Source organism: Trichoderma citrinoviride (genome assembly GCF_003025115.1).
Source record: "Trichoderma citrinoviride strain TUCIM 6016 unplaced genomic scaffold BBK36scaffold_11, whole genome shotgun sequence".
Taxonomy (NCBI): domain Eukaryota; kingdom Fungi; phylum Ascomycota; class Sordariomycetes; order Hypocreales; family Hypocreaceae; genus Trichoderma; species Trichoderma citrinoviride.
This window is the reverse complement of record NW_020194719.1, coordinates 1,085,954-1,102,165: the sequence shown is the minus strand read 5'-3', so window position 1 is coordinate 1,102,165 and position 16,212 is coordinate 1,085,954. Positions and strand designations below refer to the sequence as shown.

The window sequence follows — 16,212 nt, the reverse complement described above, 5'->3', positions numbered from 1 at the left end:
GGGGGGGGCGATTATCTAGCATCACCAGAAGGGGAGTAGAAAGGCCAGGCTGACCGTCTTGGTCCTTTACAAATGCATCAAGAATGGGCATATATGAGAGCTGTGATTTGGCTATCTTGCCATCTGACCCGTAGTCTGTCTTTCTACGATTGTGCCACCGGAGAAGCTCCCTCATTCCCACGATTTATGCCGTGGGAAGGCATCGGGTTCTGCATCATGGGCCAGTTCCCGTTCCCATTCGGCGGCCAATTCTGGCCGGGCATTTGCTGCTGCTGCTGCTGCTGCTGCTGCTGTCCCGGATTGAATATGCCCGGCTGGCTACTCATCATGTAATGCCCCTGCTGGTTCTGTCCCTGCTGGAACTGCTGTGGATTGCCTTGCATCCAGTACATGCCCTGCGGGCCATTGGCCATCATGTATGCTCCCGGCGCCTGCATCATATGCTGAGGAGAAGCAGCAGCCGCAGCAGCAGATTCAGCCGTCGAAGAAGGGGTTGCCATTCCCGCGGAAACAGCAGCATGGCTTGTATTCGACAAAGAGGGATTCATCATGGAAGGCATCCCCATCATCGTCTGCGCCATGGCGCTCATGGCCGAGTTTGGGGGCATGGACGGCGACCGCTGGAGACCGGCCTTGACGGGCCCGTAGATGGCCTCGTCGTCGCTCGTGTCGTCCGTGTCGTCGTCATCATCTTCTTCGTCCTTTTTCGCCTTCGGGTGCTTTGCGCGCAGACGCATGTTCTTGGCGACCTCGTCCGCGCTGAAGCCGTATATGCTCTTCAGGTAGCGCATGAACTCGAGATAGGCATCCGACACGATCTGGACGTGCAAGTGCGTCAGCTCGACCTTTGCATTCTCGTCCCTCACGCCCTTCTTCACTCCTCCTCCCTCGCCTCCTCCTCCTCCTCCTCCTCCTGCGGTGCTCTGATTCTGGGCGTCAAACTCGGCCATGGCCAGCGCCGTCTGGCAGGCGTTGCGGATCTGCCGGCCGTTCCAGCGCATGTTCTCGTGCTTCTTCCAGTACGCGGTGGCGTAGCGCAAGATGTCCTTTTCGTGGATGTCAATGTCGCGGCCCTTGTCGAGGAAGCGCTGCTTGATGATGCGCAGGTTGAGGCGGAAGATTTCGCGCGTCGAGGCCTTGTCGAGGGGCGGGTAGTAGAGGGAGATGTGGATGCGGGAGGTGAAGGCCTCGTCGAAGTCGCCGATGCGGTTGGTTGTTAGGAAGAGGATGCCTGCGTAGTATTCGAGGACGCGGAGGAAGACTTTTGACAAAGTCAGAGTGTTTCTTTATTAGGGGCGAATAGGGGGGGAGGTGAAGGATGGAAGGGAGATGTGAAAAAAAGGGGGAGAGGGAGAGATAGGGGGGGAGGGTAACAGATATGGGGGAGGCTGAATGATAGGAGGATAAGGGGAGATTGGAGGTGAGACTTACCTGCCACGAGACCATTTCGAACAAAGTTCTTGGGGGAGCGCTGGGCGAGAAAGACGTCTGCTTCGTCGAGGAGGAGGATGCAGCCCCATCGGTTGGCGAGGCTAAAGTTTCTCTCCAGGGCTGCTTCAACCTCACTGGCAGTTGCACCAAGATCTCCTGGAAGTCGAGTCCACATGTTAGCCCTCGTCTAACCCTGTGAGCCACGCAGACATTCCAGGGCAACGTACCGCAGGTGATTTGGAACAACGGCTTGTTGAAGCGTTCGGCGACACCCTCTGTAACCGCATATCAGCACACGTACAAGAAGAGTTTTGCTCAACCATTGCGCTTACCGGCAGTCGTCGTCTTGCCAACACCTGGACTTCCATGTAGAAGAAGAATGAGACCCTTTCCTGAATCAACAAGTCAGCCGAGCTGCGCTCAAAGGTCTTATTCAAGGGGGGAAACTACCTTTGCCTCGAATAATGTCCACCTCCTCGTTATCGCTGACCCTCGCCTCCTTATTCCGAAAGTGCTGGTCAACCAAACAGTAGACAATGTCCTTGTGCTGCTTCGGAAGCACCAGCTGGTCAAACGCCGTCTGTTCCTTTGAGCCCTCGCTGACGGGGCTGAGATACTTGAGGTCGAGTTTCGCTATGGCAACAGTCAGCACACGCTCATCTCCATGACCATCATAGGAGGGACAAGTGACGAACCCCATTTACGGCTCCTCAGCACAAACCCAAACACCCGATACGACATGATGATCAAGTCGTCCTTCGTCAAGGTCCCCTTGGTCGCCGTAATCTCCTTCAACGGCCGCGGGTAAATCGCCACCGAAGGCTCGTCGTTCGGCTCATCCGGCCCAGGCATCAACTCGGCGATATAATTCTCATTCCTCGTCTTGTCGACATAGTTGTCGTTGTATATATACTCCCCCGCGCAACACGCAGCAGAGCAGGTCTCGTCCTCGGAAGACCCCGAGCCCCCCAGATCCTTTCCGATGAGGGACTCGATCTCGGGCTGCCAGCCGTTGCCCTGCGTCGCGGCAAAGGCCTCGGCAAAGTCGACCATGACCTGGCTGTCGACCTCGTCGCGCGCCTCGAGGGTGAAGCCGTTGTAGTGCATGTGCTTGACGTTGGCGACCTCGATGAACATGTTGCCGCGGTCGATGAGCTCCTGCTGGAAGCTCGCCTTGGGGTCGGCGTCCCTTGGGGAGTCGTCCCTGGTGGCTTGGTAGGTTGCTGTCGGAGTCTCTGCGAAGCGGATGGGATACACCTCCAGCGCGGTAATGGCCTTTTCGCCGTCAAACTTGGAGATGACAAAGGACTTGCTTACGGGGCCGAGCTGCTTGCCGTCAAAGTCAATGTAGACGCAGAACAGCGTGATGGACGCCGCCGGCTCGCTCTCGTCGCGCTTCCAGTTGCGCCAGGGGGGCGTGACCTTGTGGCCGGTGCTGGTGATGCTGATGACGCGGTACGCCTGGCGTCGGCCCTGGCCGACGACGTCGTCGCCCGGCTTGAAGAGGTACCAGAGGTGGTTGAAGGAGATGGTGCGCGGCTGCGTGCCCGAGAGGTAGTCGATCTTGGCCTGGATGGTGTTGTCCATGAAGTCGATGAGGCAGCTGAGGTGCTGGTAGGCCGTGAGGGAGGATGTGAATTCGTCTTCTTCGACGGCTTCGTTGCCTTCGCTTGGCTTCTCTTCGTCGCTGGCTTCTTTGTCGGCTTTGTCGGGTTTGGCATCTGTAGGTTTGTCTTGACCAGTTGAAGGCTTGTCTTTGGCTTCTGCAGGCTTGTTGTCTTGATCTGCTGCCGAGGCCTTTGCTCCATCCGTGTCCTGCACCTTGAGAGCATCATCCCCAAACTTGTCCTTGAGCTCGGCAAACTTGGCGCGAATCTCCCGGTTGTAATGCACAAGAGCTCGGAACGGCCGAATCATGACCACGGCACCGTTCATGCGGTAGTCCTTGGCCTTTGTCTTGAAGATGTTGTTGAGGATCTTGATGATGTTGATCGATCTGATGCGGATCCGCTCCGGCATGAGCTGCTTGCCCCTGTTGGGACTGTTGACAATGTCCGCCCACGAGGCCACCTTTTGCTCTACCTTTTGGGTGTTGCCGTTGGTCGAGATGTTGAGCGACTTTTCTGTGTACCGCATGAACCAGGGGTTGTTGTAGCCGTCAAAGGTAATGGACGGCTCCTCCGTGAGCACCTCGATGACGCAGAGATCGCGGCTCGAGTCGCCGTGCTGCTGGAACTTGAACGCCGTCCAGCTCATGGGGCAGACTTCCGCCTTGACGACGTTGGGGAGGTTCTTGCCCGAGTCGTCCTCGTCGTCGGAGTCGTTGCCTGTGATTCCGTTGACCTCTTCCAGCGTTGGAATCTGCACTCCCGGACGCGCATCTTGCAGCTGCGCCTTCAAGACGTCGCAGTAAGTCGACCACTCCTGCTCCTTCTTGGTGAGCGTATCCCTGCTCTTCTCCGTCTCTTCGATGATCCGGAGGTTCTCGCGTATCTTTCGCAGCCTGCGCCAGGACTCGTACGATGTCGACGTCTTTTGAATCAGCTCCTCTGAGCGCTCGTTCATGTCATCTATCGAGTCGAAGAAGGCGGTGCTGTCTCCGACACCGTCTTGCCCAAGGCCGAACATTTGTCTTTCGAGCCGCTCCCTGTTGCGTCTCTCCCGTTTGGCGTCTTCTTCTACGGCGTTGAGTCTTTGTTGCAGCTTGAGCAGCAACTGCTCCATACTTCCTTGCTGATTGTCTGCTTGGTCGGAGGCGGGGATAGTCGACTTCATGCTGTCGGCCATGGTGATGTCGGACAGAGTCGTTGTGTTTGGGGTTAATGAAGCGACTGTCGCTCCGTCAAGGGCGGCAGCCATGATTGCAAGTCTGGAGTGTCATCAAGTGCGAAACCATGCGATAGATGGTCAATCGAGTCTCGAAACTCCAAGTCTACCTATGTAATATCCCTCAGCTGTAAGTTACCATTCCGCACTTATAACTCCCACGCACGACAGGGGTCTCAACACCAAAGCCGCATCCTCCGTCCAATGAACGCGCCCTCTACAACTGCGCAACAGGTTCAAGGAACCTATATACATTAGGCAGCAATGCAGCCTATAAAATGAACGACTTGCGGAAACCTGAGGCGAACAGGAGAATAATACCACGCAACCTCTTGCTTTTCCGTCTGACGGCTTGCAAGGGATAGAGCCGTTTGTGGAGGGTCGGCAACGCTCTTGGTAGGAACAAAACGGCTCAGCCGCTCATGCGCTGCATGCAAAGTGGCTAGCTCAAACGAATAGTAGTAGCTGATTATCACGATATAATTAGAATGAGGGGTAAGGCTTTTCCGTCTCATGGCGATGAGAGTGACAGGAAATCCACAAGGGATATAGAATATTCACCAGGGAGGCCAAGTTCCACTTCTGTTACAGTTGACGTTCTGTCTGTCTGTCTGTTCCCGGATCTGATACACCCGTCATGCGTCAGCTATAAGACGACTATCCTTTTGAGTCCGATACTTGCTTAGGAGATTCTCTCTCTGATTTAGACCGGAAATAGCCATGGCGAGCGAGTCCTCGTCGATGATTCCGCCTATACACCTTCAGCCTCCCTCAGTCGACTTTATTGACAACCGGCTTCCGGAACACCACGGCGTGTTCAGGAACACCAACGCTCACTACAATCACATGTTGCAGAGATATGTATCGGACAGAACCTCGTCAACCGATCAAGCCTTGGTCGAAAGCAACTCCAACGCCAATGGCCAGACTTCCAGCAACCAACTTGCCCCGATATGTCAGATGGGAGACGTCGGAGACCCTGAAAAGTTCTGGGGCCTCGTCTTTTCCGACGCAATGGCCGCGTTCGTGACCAAGTATCCAAACGAGCCTGATGGGATCAGCAAGCTAGGCTATAGCATCCGCAACCAGACGACGTGGAAAGGCATCAACAACCAGCTTCACAGAGCGCGAGAAGTCTACGATGGCTCGCAGAAGCAGTTTCGCGGCTGGTGTAAGCGGACGATGCGCAAGATTGGGGATAATGCTGCTGAGCCGGCGACAAATATCATCAACCTCATTCCCAACATTGAATACGTTTCTCCGGTATTGGGGGCAGTGCAGCTGCTTCTCAACGTAAGCTCCATGTCCATTACCCTTGACTCAGGTATCCGAGCAAGTTGCTGATTCGATGTTTTAAGGCGTATAAAGTGGCATCTGAGGTACGGGAAAAGGTCACCTCGAGCTTCGATGAGACAGAGGTCCAGGAGCTCTTCAACAACGCCGAAGTCTACGTAATCACGTTCCCAGACAGTAGCCGGATTAAAGACTCGACCATATCCCTGGTAGTGGCTGTGATGAAGGCGATTGAGGATGGCATTGGCTTCTTCTTGTCCAAGCAAAGTATGTGTGACTTCTCATTAACAAGACTTGATGGCTAACGCGACAAAGTCAAACGGCTCTTCTCTGTAGTATATCGAGGGAAAAAAGGATACCAAGAGGCTCTCCTCAAACGACTCGAGGCCATCAAAACACATAGCGAGAAACTCATTCAACAGGCACAAAACGCCCACATGATGTACACCCAGTTTGGGATTTCTGCTATCCGGACAGGTGAGCATCTACGAGCAGATGATACGTCCCAATGCCTTCTAATGAATCTGTTATTGCAGAGGTTCAACAGTTCCAGATGGAAACCAGGCAAGACTCAAAGCAGACCAAAGTCGTGCTCAACGACATCCACCAATTCTCCGCCGAAGCATGCAACAACGTCCTCATCATGCTCAACGACGCCGAAGAGAACAAGAAGCGCCAGATGCAGATTCTCGCTAACCAGGAAAATATCCTCAACAGACTTGCCATTATGGAGGAGATTTCCAGGACTTCGACACCTGTTCCTGCAGACCCGTCCATTACATGGCAAAGCCAGCACATTGCGAGCTACAATGCTCAGTTCCAGCTTATTGCCGCACCGCCAGTACACTATCACACATATCTTCAGCCGGTCCAACAGCCGTTCGTCATGAATAACGGCCAGATAGCCTGGTTTGACGCACTCTCGGATCCAAACTATCCGAGGCCAGTATCACCACAACGGAGAATCGTCAACTCTTCCAGCATTCTCGACATTCTCAAGATTCCACTTGATCTCGACAGCGTAGATCTCCAGGCCGTCAAGGACTACAGTTACCGTCTCCCGAGAAAATACCACGCTCGAGCCGTGCAAGTGACCCAGACACGAGAATTTCGTCAGTGGATTGTCACGCCCACTTCAACACGGCTACTGATCCACGGGGAGTTTTCACCACATAGTCTTGATTCGCATAGGGTCTCCCCGCTGTCATTCTTCTGCTTCTTGTTGGTGAACATGCTCCGTGCGCGAGAGAGATACATTACTCTTGTCTTTTTCTGCGGCTTCCATGTCGAAGAGGAAGACGCCAATGTCGGTGGCGCAGCGATTATGAGGAGCTTCATCGCTCAGCTTCTGCAGCAGATGGGTCCCCAACTCATACAGTTGGACATGAGCATAGACTTGGAGAGTGTTGCTAAAGAAGGCTGCGATATCTCGAAGCTATGTGATCTCTTTGTCCAGTTAGTTCGACAACAGTTGCCCAGGGATCGCACTCTGGTCTGTATCATCGACGGAATCGGTGACTACGAGACGAATGAGCTCGAAGGCGATATGCTGGCCGTTATGAAGGCACTTCTCCAATTCCGCAATACGGCAAAGCAAGGACGTGGTGCAGAGCCATCATCACACGGGGATGTAAAAGTACTGGTTACGACTCCGTTTTCCACAGAGGCTGTTCAGGAGCTGTTTCTCGGTGAAGAGAGCGATGGGGATGAAGATGATCTGCCGTTTCTCACGATGGAGAGCTTTCCCGATGTGAATGATACGGTCGGGATAGGCATGCCTGCGCTGTTCATGCGCAGGGAGAATTCGGACGACTTTGATTGATGCAACGTGGCGGCGGCATATCTCCCTACATGTAAATATATGTAGTTGTGTTATTGGGCAATCATAACCGTTATTGCTTAATCCACTTGGCTCTACAGCCAAGAATAATCCTTTCAAGACCAATATTACAAGCCATTGCCGCCAGCCTCCTGCATGGATGGATGCCCAAGTTCAGCTGGTGAGGCACCCCTGTCAGGCAACAACCAACTGCAGATGCAGCTCATCTTGTTCTCACCGAACCATGGAGTGATTGGCCTGTGATTGGAAGGCCCGTCGTGGCCGCCCACAATGGCGAGGCTGTGTCCTAGGCTCCTAGCCATGCCCAGCTGAGGTTTATCTTCCTACATGTCCTGCTTTCCATTCTTCCTCCGTTTCCTTCATTTCATCCTTCCCTTCTTTTCACTTCCCAGTAATATTTATACCTGTTCCAGCCGCTTTCCAACAATTACGGCGCCACAACCTTGCAGCTCACTTCCCAGGAAGTAAAGGCCATCACGGTAGCCTCTGTGTTGGGCGCAAGGTCCCCATCCCTTCTTCGAGGAAGCCAATATGTCTGAAGAATGTGATCCTCTCCCTTCCACAACCCCTGAGAATGGGAAATGGTTGTGGGATTGGGGTGACGGTACATGGTTTCCTGAAGAGAGAAGGGATTTCAATGTCGCAACAATCGAATGTTGGAGATACGAAGATGAGAAAAAGGAGCAGACAATCCTACCGATCCAAAGATGTCAAGTCAGAGGCTTTCATACAGAGTCGATGAACTCGTGGCTGAAGGAGCCCATCCCAATTGTCAATGGACGGCAACCATCTTCTGGCATGAAATTCGTGGCATTACCCTGTGCTGAAGTCGGATCAATTCCTCACTTGACAGAGGCAGAAACCCATTCCTTGAACGCTGCTTTCGGGCTCCCAGATTTCCAGAAGCACTACGCTACGGTATATTGTGGAGGATGCGGAATGTTTCTGCAGAGCGATGGCAGCTATGGTAAGGCAGGTCCCTGTAGCAGTTGGTGAGAATGTGCAACCCGCTGACTGCAATCAGTCTTTATCGTTCGAAGAACCACCGACTTGCCGACCATAACTACGGCTCTTCGCTATGACCCCAAAGTGAACGTGACTCAAGGCGTGTTTCATTTCAAGCCCGACAATTACGGATTTGACATTTTCGAGGCGATGATTGACCAATTCATCCAGTGCAGCCATCCTCTTCTCTTGCCGCTGCTGGCCGTCGAGTTGGTTTTTAACATGAAAGTGGATCTCATCATGAGACCCGCAAACGAACTCTACAATGTAGAGAAGCAGACGGGACACGGAATTGGCGCAATTGGTGATGAACCGAAGCTGACGAGCGACTACCGGACTCTTGTAAAGAAGCTAGGTGTACTCCAAAGCCAGTATTATCAGGCGCTGGGAACATTGTCTTGGTGTCGAATGTCTGCAGAGATAATACGTGCAAAACTGCAGCATCTTCAAACAGTTCTACCAGAGGAACGCCGAGGCAGCCTGGAGCTTCCTTGCCGGATGCTGCATGAGCGAGTCGAGTTCTTCTTGAATAATATCGAATGCGTAATTGTGTTCAACGGCATCAGGGAACGGATGGAAACGCAGCAAACTGTTGTGAGTACCTACTCCTTCTTGTACTGAATTACCTGGCACTTCCAAAGATGAATACTTAATTTTTGCAAAGCTATTCAATCTTATTGCTCAATCGGACAATCTCATCAACGTCGGTCTCGCCAAAGACTCCAAGGAGATGGCGGTTGCGAGCAAACAGGACAGCTCAGCCATGAAGATTATCGCTCTGCTCACCACCTTTTTCTTACCGGGCACCTTTATTGCAGTAAGCATTCAAGGCTCCCTTCACAACTATGCAGACTGAGTTTGATACAATATACTGATTGCCTCCCAGTCGTTCTTCGCCATGCCACTGTTTGACTGGTCCGAGCCTACGCTCAGCCGAGTCGCAAATCGTCACTTTTGGATCTATTGGGCCGTGACTGGTCCGCTTACGTTGACAATCATGGCGGGCGTCATAGCCTGGGCAGTCTGGAACAATCGACGTGTTGCGCTCTTGCAGTCTCGTGCCAGGGACAGTGTTGGTACCAAGTCTACTGGAGACAAGGGCCGAGACACAGATGAGGATCAAGAGTCCGGAGGCGAGGAAGACGAAGGGCAGGACGCAGAATCGGAGGAAGACGACGGGCAGGAAACAGACACGGAACAAAGCCCGGAAAGGGATGCAGAAAAGATGGGATTTCGCCAAAAGTACTCTCTGCGCAACATTCTAAACCGCCGAAAACGCCATGTTGCTGCCGTGGAAGCTGAGCCATGAATAGTCGGGCTTTGACATAAAATCTGCTTCACATGTATCAACAAGGAGTTGGTAGAGATTGGGTTAGAAGAAAGCTGTTCAATGGATAGAGCACTTGAATTGAATTTCAATTGCAAGATATCCCCTCTCCCCTCTATCCGCTCTTGATAGCCCCCTTTTCTTCAGCTCTCACCGCCGAGACTTGTCCCACCTCTTCATCATCATTGTCATGAGCCGTAACGTCACTTTCATGATCTCCTCGGTGGGTTGATACAGGCTGCTCTACACCAACTACTTGTTCCGTACCACCGCGATCAGATTTTCTATCCCTCCGCAAGTACCACCTAAAGAAGTAGACCAGCCCTTGCGCCATGAAGACCTATGGACATGTTCGTCAGCAACTTGATCAACATACACTCACAACAGAAATCGGCATGATGTCCTTGACTCACCTGCTCAATCGTATAAAGCAACACAGGAATTGTAATAAAAGCCCTCGTCAAATCATCCGCCTGAGTCCACATGGCCGTCACCAAGGGAATTCCCAAGCTCGTCGTCTTGGCGGCGCCGCAGAAGCACACGGCAATGGTCTGCTCCTTGGACATTTTCTTTACGGAGACGATACGTTTTAGACGCTCAGGCAGACGAGACCCATTGACGTGCGGGTTGATAGCTTTTGCAAGAAATGCAGGCGGACGGGCGAGGTAGAAGCAGATGAGGGTGAAGATGATGTAGAGGCCAATGTTGATGAAGACGTTGAAGATGACATCTGCCTTGGACAGCTTATAAAGGGCGCCAGTGCCGAATGCGCCAGAAAAGGTGGTCCTGTTTACCACGTCAGCTTAAGAACATGAACGTGTCTTCAAAATAATAAGGTGTACTGACCATACGAGCAGTATCAGACAAACCGTCGGCAGCTTCCCCAACATCGTCACCCGCAACACCTTGGCAACAACATCCCCCCTCCACCACCTCACCCCCTGACCGACCGCCAGCGGCAACAGCACGCTCAGCCCCAGCTGCTTGGCGACGTTGGCGTACATGTCGCCCAGGGTGCTCGGGTCCGCGGGCCGCCAGTCGTCGAAGGCGGCGCCGCGCGGGATGAAGCCGTAGATGAGGATGGGCGTGAGGAAGGAGCCGGCCGTGTTGCCGATGACGACGGAGATGACGGCGGCGGCCTCGTCGCCGCCGGCGGAGCGCGTCATGACGACGTTGGAGGCGATTGTCGTCGGGAGGCAGGCCGTGGCGAGCATGCCGAGGATGACGGGGGTCGAGGGCGTGCCGTGGCGGAGGGCGCCTGCTGCGAGGCAGATGTGGATGAAGACTGCATTTGTATTGTGAGTATTGATAAGATATATGAATTTGGCTGGCTGGAATAGGGGGCAGGGGAAAGATTGTGGTGGTAGTGGTGGTGGTGGTGATGTTGACTTACTGAGCATGATGACGGGGATGATCACGAAGCTACATCCTTGGACCATGACGTGTAGCCGCCAGTTCGTCAGATTCTGCTTGAGCTTCTCGGGAGGGAGCTGCAGTCCGTTGATGAGGAAGATGAGTGCCACCGCGCCGTATAAGACGCTATACTCTGATCGAATGACGCCTCCATGCTCGGCGACGTCTGGATGGGCAGTCAGCTGTGGTTCAGCATCACCCAACTCCTCATACAAAACCCCTCTCTCATTTCTCTCAAGATATATAACCCCGAAGATAGACATGTACGGCATCGGCAGAAAAGAGAAGAAGAAAAACTCACGCGGGAAGAAGCATCCCAACACGCACGCCACGCCAAATCCAATGAGCAGCCACTGCGCCGCCACAAACTCGACTCCCGTCCAGATCCATACCAAGGCTTTATTCTCTCGCCAATTGCTCTTTTCCGTCACCGTCGTTGTCGTCGTCGTAGCCATGGCTGTTATTCACCTGGCCGTGAATTCCCAAGAAAAGCTCACAATCATGAAAATACCGAGAAATCTCCAAACTTCATATATCATGAAGGCTATACCAAGCTCAGCAGAACCATTACCATACTAAAACTTCCCAACGCGAAACTTGTGAAGAAAGGAGCCAAACGGAAGAAGAATGAATAAAAACAAAAAAAGGGACGTATGCTCAGCAAGTCATTCTGTATCGGTCAGGCATATGACGATTTCAAAAGATAATAAAAAGACAAGACGAAGACGCGCAGGAATGAGAATGCAGACCTGCCAGGGAGAGCAAAATGCGTCTTATTACCGGCAAAATGGGCGGGTCCGCCCTCTGCGAAAAAATGTCGGCCGATCGCTTGAGATATCTGCCGACACCGACAGACAATGTCTTATTCAATGTTGCAGCACTCCCATGCTTTTTGGTAGGATGACCGTTGGAGCGGTATGGATGCTGTAAGCACTGCGATAGCGTAAAGGGGGGCGAGTGAGCGAGAGGAAAGCTTCAGATGCAAGGAGGAAGCATGAGACAGGAGAACTGGCATACGAGGGCATCACGCCTGCATAGTCCCTGTTTCGACGGACAAAGTCATATGAGAGTAATCACAACAGTATATTCAAGTCCGAATCGAATCGACCGCTATCAAGTACAACGGCTACTCCTCTCAAACTACACCCCATGAGCATATACACTCGAGACGCCAAAGCAGCATTCGCATGCCCTCGTCTCCGTTTTCCTGCGCGACGAACATCTAATCGCCCATATATAAAACTTGCCACCCCATCAAAAGGCAGCGTGAAGCAAAGCTATCCCCAACGCCGCGCGATGCCTGTGGTATCAAATAAAACATACCCCCTCAGAGAACAGAGTCATTGAGGGGTCAAATCATAATCAAAGAGCCGGCTCTCCTCATGGCGCCTTCATTGGTCGTGAAAATATTAGATGGGAAGTATAGATACCAGAAGAGAAGAAAATCTTCGAGAAAGGAAAGGGAAATAAACGTTTGACGCATTTGCTGTTTATGCGACGAGCACCGGCGCCGGCTCCATAGGCAGAGCTGCGATTGACTCGGCAGCGCCTGTGCTACTCGGAGCTGGGGCAATCTCCGGATCTGGTATTTGTATATCCAGCTAAAGAGAACCATCAGTATTGGCGACGGAGTCTTGAATTGGTAAGTCAACTTACAGTCATGTACCCCGTGCGTCGGAGCGAAATGAGTTTTGGCGGCAAAATGCCCTCTTCAGAAGACGTAGTCTTTTCCTTCTCCCGATTCCAATTCTCAATCCACGCTTCCAAGTGGTTCAGTCGAGACTTGATGCCCGTCATGCCAAAGTCGTCCCATAGCCATCCAGTAACAAGTCCCAAGAATGCATCCATCACATTGCGGGGATTGTAGGGATCAAAGGCCGGTATCAGTTCCTTGTTGAGCTTGTCTATGATGCGGCGGAATTCAGGCTCGGGGATCCCGGCCGGATCCAAGATCTCGGGGTACAGATTCGAAAACGTAGGAGCGAGGTCCCCCTGGAGAAGCCAGTCGCGGCGAATTCGGATGATCCGCGTCTTGGCATATTCTGCAGAATCTGGTGGTACATGGGGATTCAAGTGAGGGAAGCAAGGGTGTTGCGGTCCCCACGATTCTCCTAGGTCCGGCTGGACTTCTTCGCCCATGATTGACGAGTTGGATGATGAGATGGCAGACCCTATTCCGTCCCCAATTGATATGTTGGAAAAGCGCCGGTGGTCCATTACATCAGGCCCTCGCTCCAGGTCCCTGGAGTAGGATTGCCCCGATTCATCATTGTCGGGCACCATGATGCCTTTGCCCTTGTCGGCCTTTGGCGTTTTGGTGGGCGGCGGCGATTCACTGGTGAAATCGCCGCTGGCTCTACTCTGGCGATCAAACCGGGTTGGAGAGAGGGTTTGTAAGCGCCTTTCGTCGTACGAAGCGCGGACTGAACTAGGCAAGCTGATGCGCTTGTTCTCGGTCCCGCTCAAGTCGAACTGAAAGCTGATGGGTGTTGACGAAGAGTGCCTCGCCTGTCTATGCTCGGTGAGCGTCAGCAGAGGATAGTCGCCAGCGCCAGTGACGTTGAGATCGGCAGTGTTGGTTGACTGGTCGAGGGCCGGGTGTTGCAGCCGGACGGGCGTCTCAATTGGACTGGAAGGGCGCCGCTTGTGAGAGTTGGCAGGAGACCTGGGCGTTGAGTTTGTGGGATTCCACAGTCGCGCAGAAGAGAGGCGCTGAAGGCGAGTTGGGGCACCGGCTGATGTTGCGAGAGTGCGGAAGATGGAGTGCTGGTTCCGCTTATGCAAGACGGGATTATGCGGCGCCTTGGAAGGTCCTGGAAGGGCAGGCTGGTGAGAGGCCGAAGCAGCAGCAGCAGTAGCAGCAGCCGAGGCTGAGGCTGAGGTTGAGGCTGGAACAGAGGTGTCCAAGCGAGAAGCTGCCTGCGCGCCTAGGGAGGGCGGGCCGGTCGCGGTGGAAATTGCCTGGAGCTCGTACGAAGCCGTGGGAAAGGCGGAAACGGCGCAGCCGCTGGGACGACCGCGCTGGCAGGGAGTGACGGGGTCGCGTCGGCCCTGGAGCTCAAGATCGAGGTCGAGATCGATGTCGACGTCGGCGCAGGACAGCTGCTGCCGGGCGAAGCTGAGGCCCGAGATTCTCTCGACGCTGAGGCTGGGAAGAAAGACGGGCGGAAATCAGGTGCTTCCGCAGAGGCCGTGGAGCGCAATGCTGGGTTGGAAATGCACGGCCGGAGAGGCGCTGAGAATGGTTTGGCGTTGAGGCCGTACTCGTATCGGCTAATCAGGGGCGCGTGCTCGATCGGGTTAGTGCGGGTGATGGACTCTCTGGCCTGGCGGTTACGTGATGGCATATTCGTTATCGATTGGGCAGGTGTGCGATGAGTCAGCACATTGGAAGACGGGAAGAAGAGAGTGGAGGCAGTTTCAATTCCTTTCAAACGCCCATTGTTGGTCTCAACAAAGGCAGTTGGTGTAATGAAAGGAACTCGAGATTGTGGAGATTGAACCAACTCGAATAAATTATTGGAGGAGGAAAAAGCAAAGAACAACAAGAAAAAAAAGAAAAAAAGAAGGAAAGAATGGCAATGGAAAGTAAAGAGAGAGGGGTTGGAGAGGAGAAGAAGGAAAAGGAATTATAGCTCTCCAGTGACAGGAACCAAAAATCCGCGCATCGGAGCAGAAGGAAAAAACAAGACAAGTCCTGTGGCCGTGACCGGGAGCAGTCTTACTCTTTATCTGCGTTTGTCGACGCCTGTTTGCCTTGCCAGTGCGCATGCTACATACCACTAACACGCCGTTTCTGCCCTGATGATCCATGCCGGCAGCGAATGCCATGGCCAGGGCCTCACATGGACGCGGCATGGACAATGCTGGCCCGGTTCCGCTGTGATAGGGCTCTAGCTTGGAGAAAGCGGCATGGCTTCGGGGACGCTGTGCAGGTGGCGCTCAGGATCAGGCCAAGCTGAGCTCGTTAGACGTGGGTTTGGGCCCTGTCCGGGGTCTGGCTGTCGCTCGATCTTGTGACGACGACAAGCCAACGGCAGGGAGGCACGGGCATCCCGAAGATCTAAAGGCACGCATGACTTTATGCTGGCTTCCGAATATATACTATAGATACACAGGGCTTTATGCTGGCTTACAGAATGAGATGGATTCCTGTCATCATGCTTGGAAGTAGCTGGCTTACAGACACATCAGGCTGAGGAATCGAACATGCGCTCCGACGATGCTTCTAAGCCTGTGCACTTAGTGCCGCCTCTCTACGGCTGCACATAACGGCTTTTCTAGCCTTCCTCCCATCATACGATTCATGTCTGGCGCGGCAAAAGCTTTTACCCAGAGCTTATGGTGAAAGGAACAGCCTTGTCAAGAAGGATTCACTTCAGTTACGAGGCCCTCTACTCTGTAGATTAGCGGGAACCCCTGGAAGCAACAAGAATAGCAACAACAGCATAGCCGCGTGTCGTCAGGCCTCATCAATCGCAAACAAGGGGGCCGTCCGGACAATTTCCTTCGGGTCTCTCCGTCCAGGTCCCATGCTATGCGGAGAAAGAGAAGCGATCGTAAAAAACTCCTTTCAGCTTCGATCTACTAGCAGCGACATGGACCACAGACCGCTGAATAGGGGGCTGAACGAGCCGTGCGCTTCCCATATTGCACGGGCCGCTGTCACTGCTAGTCAATTCCCCTAGGGTTATTGTTTCGTACTGCCGCCTGCATCGAGTTTAGTGATCGGAAGGCTCGAGATTGCCTTGAGATTGGCATGCCCGTTTGCGTGTGCAACTCCATGCGAGGAAATTGTTTAATGCAACCTTGTAAAATGACGTCGGTGACGATCTGCAGAGTTGGGGGGTCAATTTGTTGACGAGAGCTGAGAGGCCGGGGGGCCAAGATCTAGGGCTTCATTTCTGGGAACTGACTTGTCAGCCCGCAGTTGTTGGTTGCTGTCTGGGAAGAAGACAAGTTGACGAGGTCGGACAAGGTTGGAGGGCCAATTACGGAGAAAAGTGGCAGTTGGAGTTGTTTTGTTGGATCGGAGAACTCCCGATGGGTGGCTTCGCATTGCTACTTTTGTAAGTCT

General features: G+C 53.3%; 4 protein-coding genes across 4 annotated transcripts; 1 reads left to right on the top strand and 3 right to left on the bottom strand.

Annotated features, from left to right (window-relative positions):
• Nucleotides 1-143: 143 nt before the first annotated feature.
• Nucleotides 144-4,290, bottom strand: BBK36DRAFT_1161404 (hypothetical protein; the record flags this gene model as incomplete). The annotated part of the gene is made up of 6 exons (XM_024894366.1): nucleotides 144-1,261; nucleotides 1,432-1,587; nucleotides 1,659-1,706; nucleotides 1,764-1,823; nucleotides 1,882-2,064; nucleotides 2,127-4,290. The coding sequence occupies 6 exons, from the start codon at nucleotides 4,288-4,290 to the stop codon at nucleotides 144-146; spliced, it is 3,729 nt and encodes a 1,242-aa protein (XP_024747669.1).
• A 687-nt stretch (nucleotides 4,291-4,977) lies between these two features.
• On the top strand, nucleotides 4,978-9,704 carry BBK36DRAFT_1124089 (hypothetical protein; the record flags this gene model as incomplete). The annotated part of the gene is made up of 7 exons (XM_024891130.1): nucleotides 4,978-5,550; nucleotides 5,616-5,817; nucleotides 6,087-6,860; nucleotides 8,415-8,485; nucleotides 8,816-8,989; nucleotides 9,060-9,212; nucleotides 9,282-9,704. The coding sequence occupies 7 exons, from the start codon at nucleotides 4,978-4,980 to the stop codon at nucleotides 9,702-9,704; spliced, it is 2,370 nt and encodes a 789-aa protein (XP_024747668.1).
• A 123-nt stretch (nucleotides 9,705-9,827) lies between these two features.
• On the bottom strand, nucleotides 9,828-11,596 carry BBK36DRAFT_1179154 (hypothetical protein). Its single transcript, XM_024896165.1, has 5 exons — nucleotides 11,437-11,596; nucleotides 11,116-11,301; nucleotides 10,569-11,007; nucleotides 10,136-10,508; nucleotides 9,828-10,062 (listed from the first exon to the last, which is right to left on the bottom strand). Exons 1-5 carry the CDS (start codon nucleotides 11,588-11,590, stop codon nucleotides 9,838-9,840), a joined length of 1,377 nt encoding a protein of 458 aa, XP_024747667.1. The 5' UTR covers nucleotides 11,591-11,596; the 3' UTR covers nucleotides 9,828-9,837.
• A 1,017-nt stretch (nucleotides 11,597-12,613) lies between these two features.
• On the bottom strand, nucleotides 12,614-14,482 carry BBK36DRAFT_1179146 (hypothetical protein; the record flags this gene model as incomplete). The annotated part of the gene is made up of 3 exons (XM_024896164.1): nucleotides 12,614-12,736; nucleotides 12,792-14,142; nucleotides 14,223-14,482. 3 exons carry the CDS (start codon nucleotides 14,480-14,482, stop codon nucleotides 12,626-12,628), a joined length of 1,722 nt encoding a protein of 573 aa, XP_024747666.1. The 3' UTR covers nucleotides 12,614-12,625.
• Nucleotides 14,483-16,212: the final 1,730 nt, after the last annotated feature.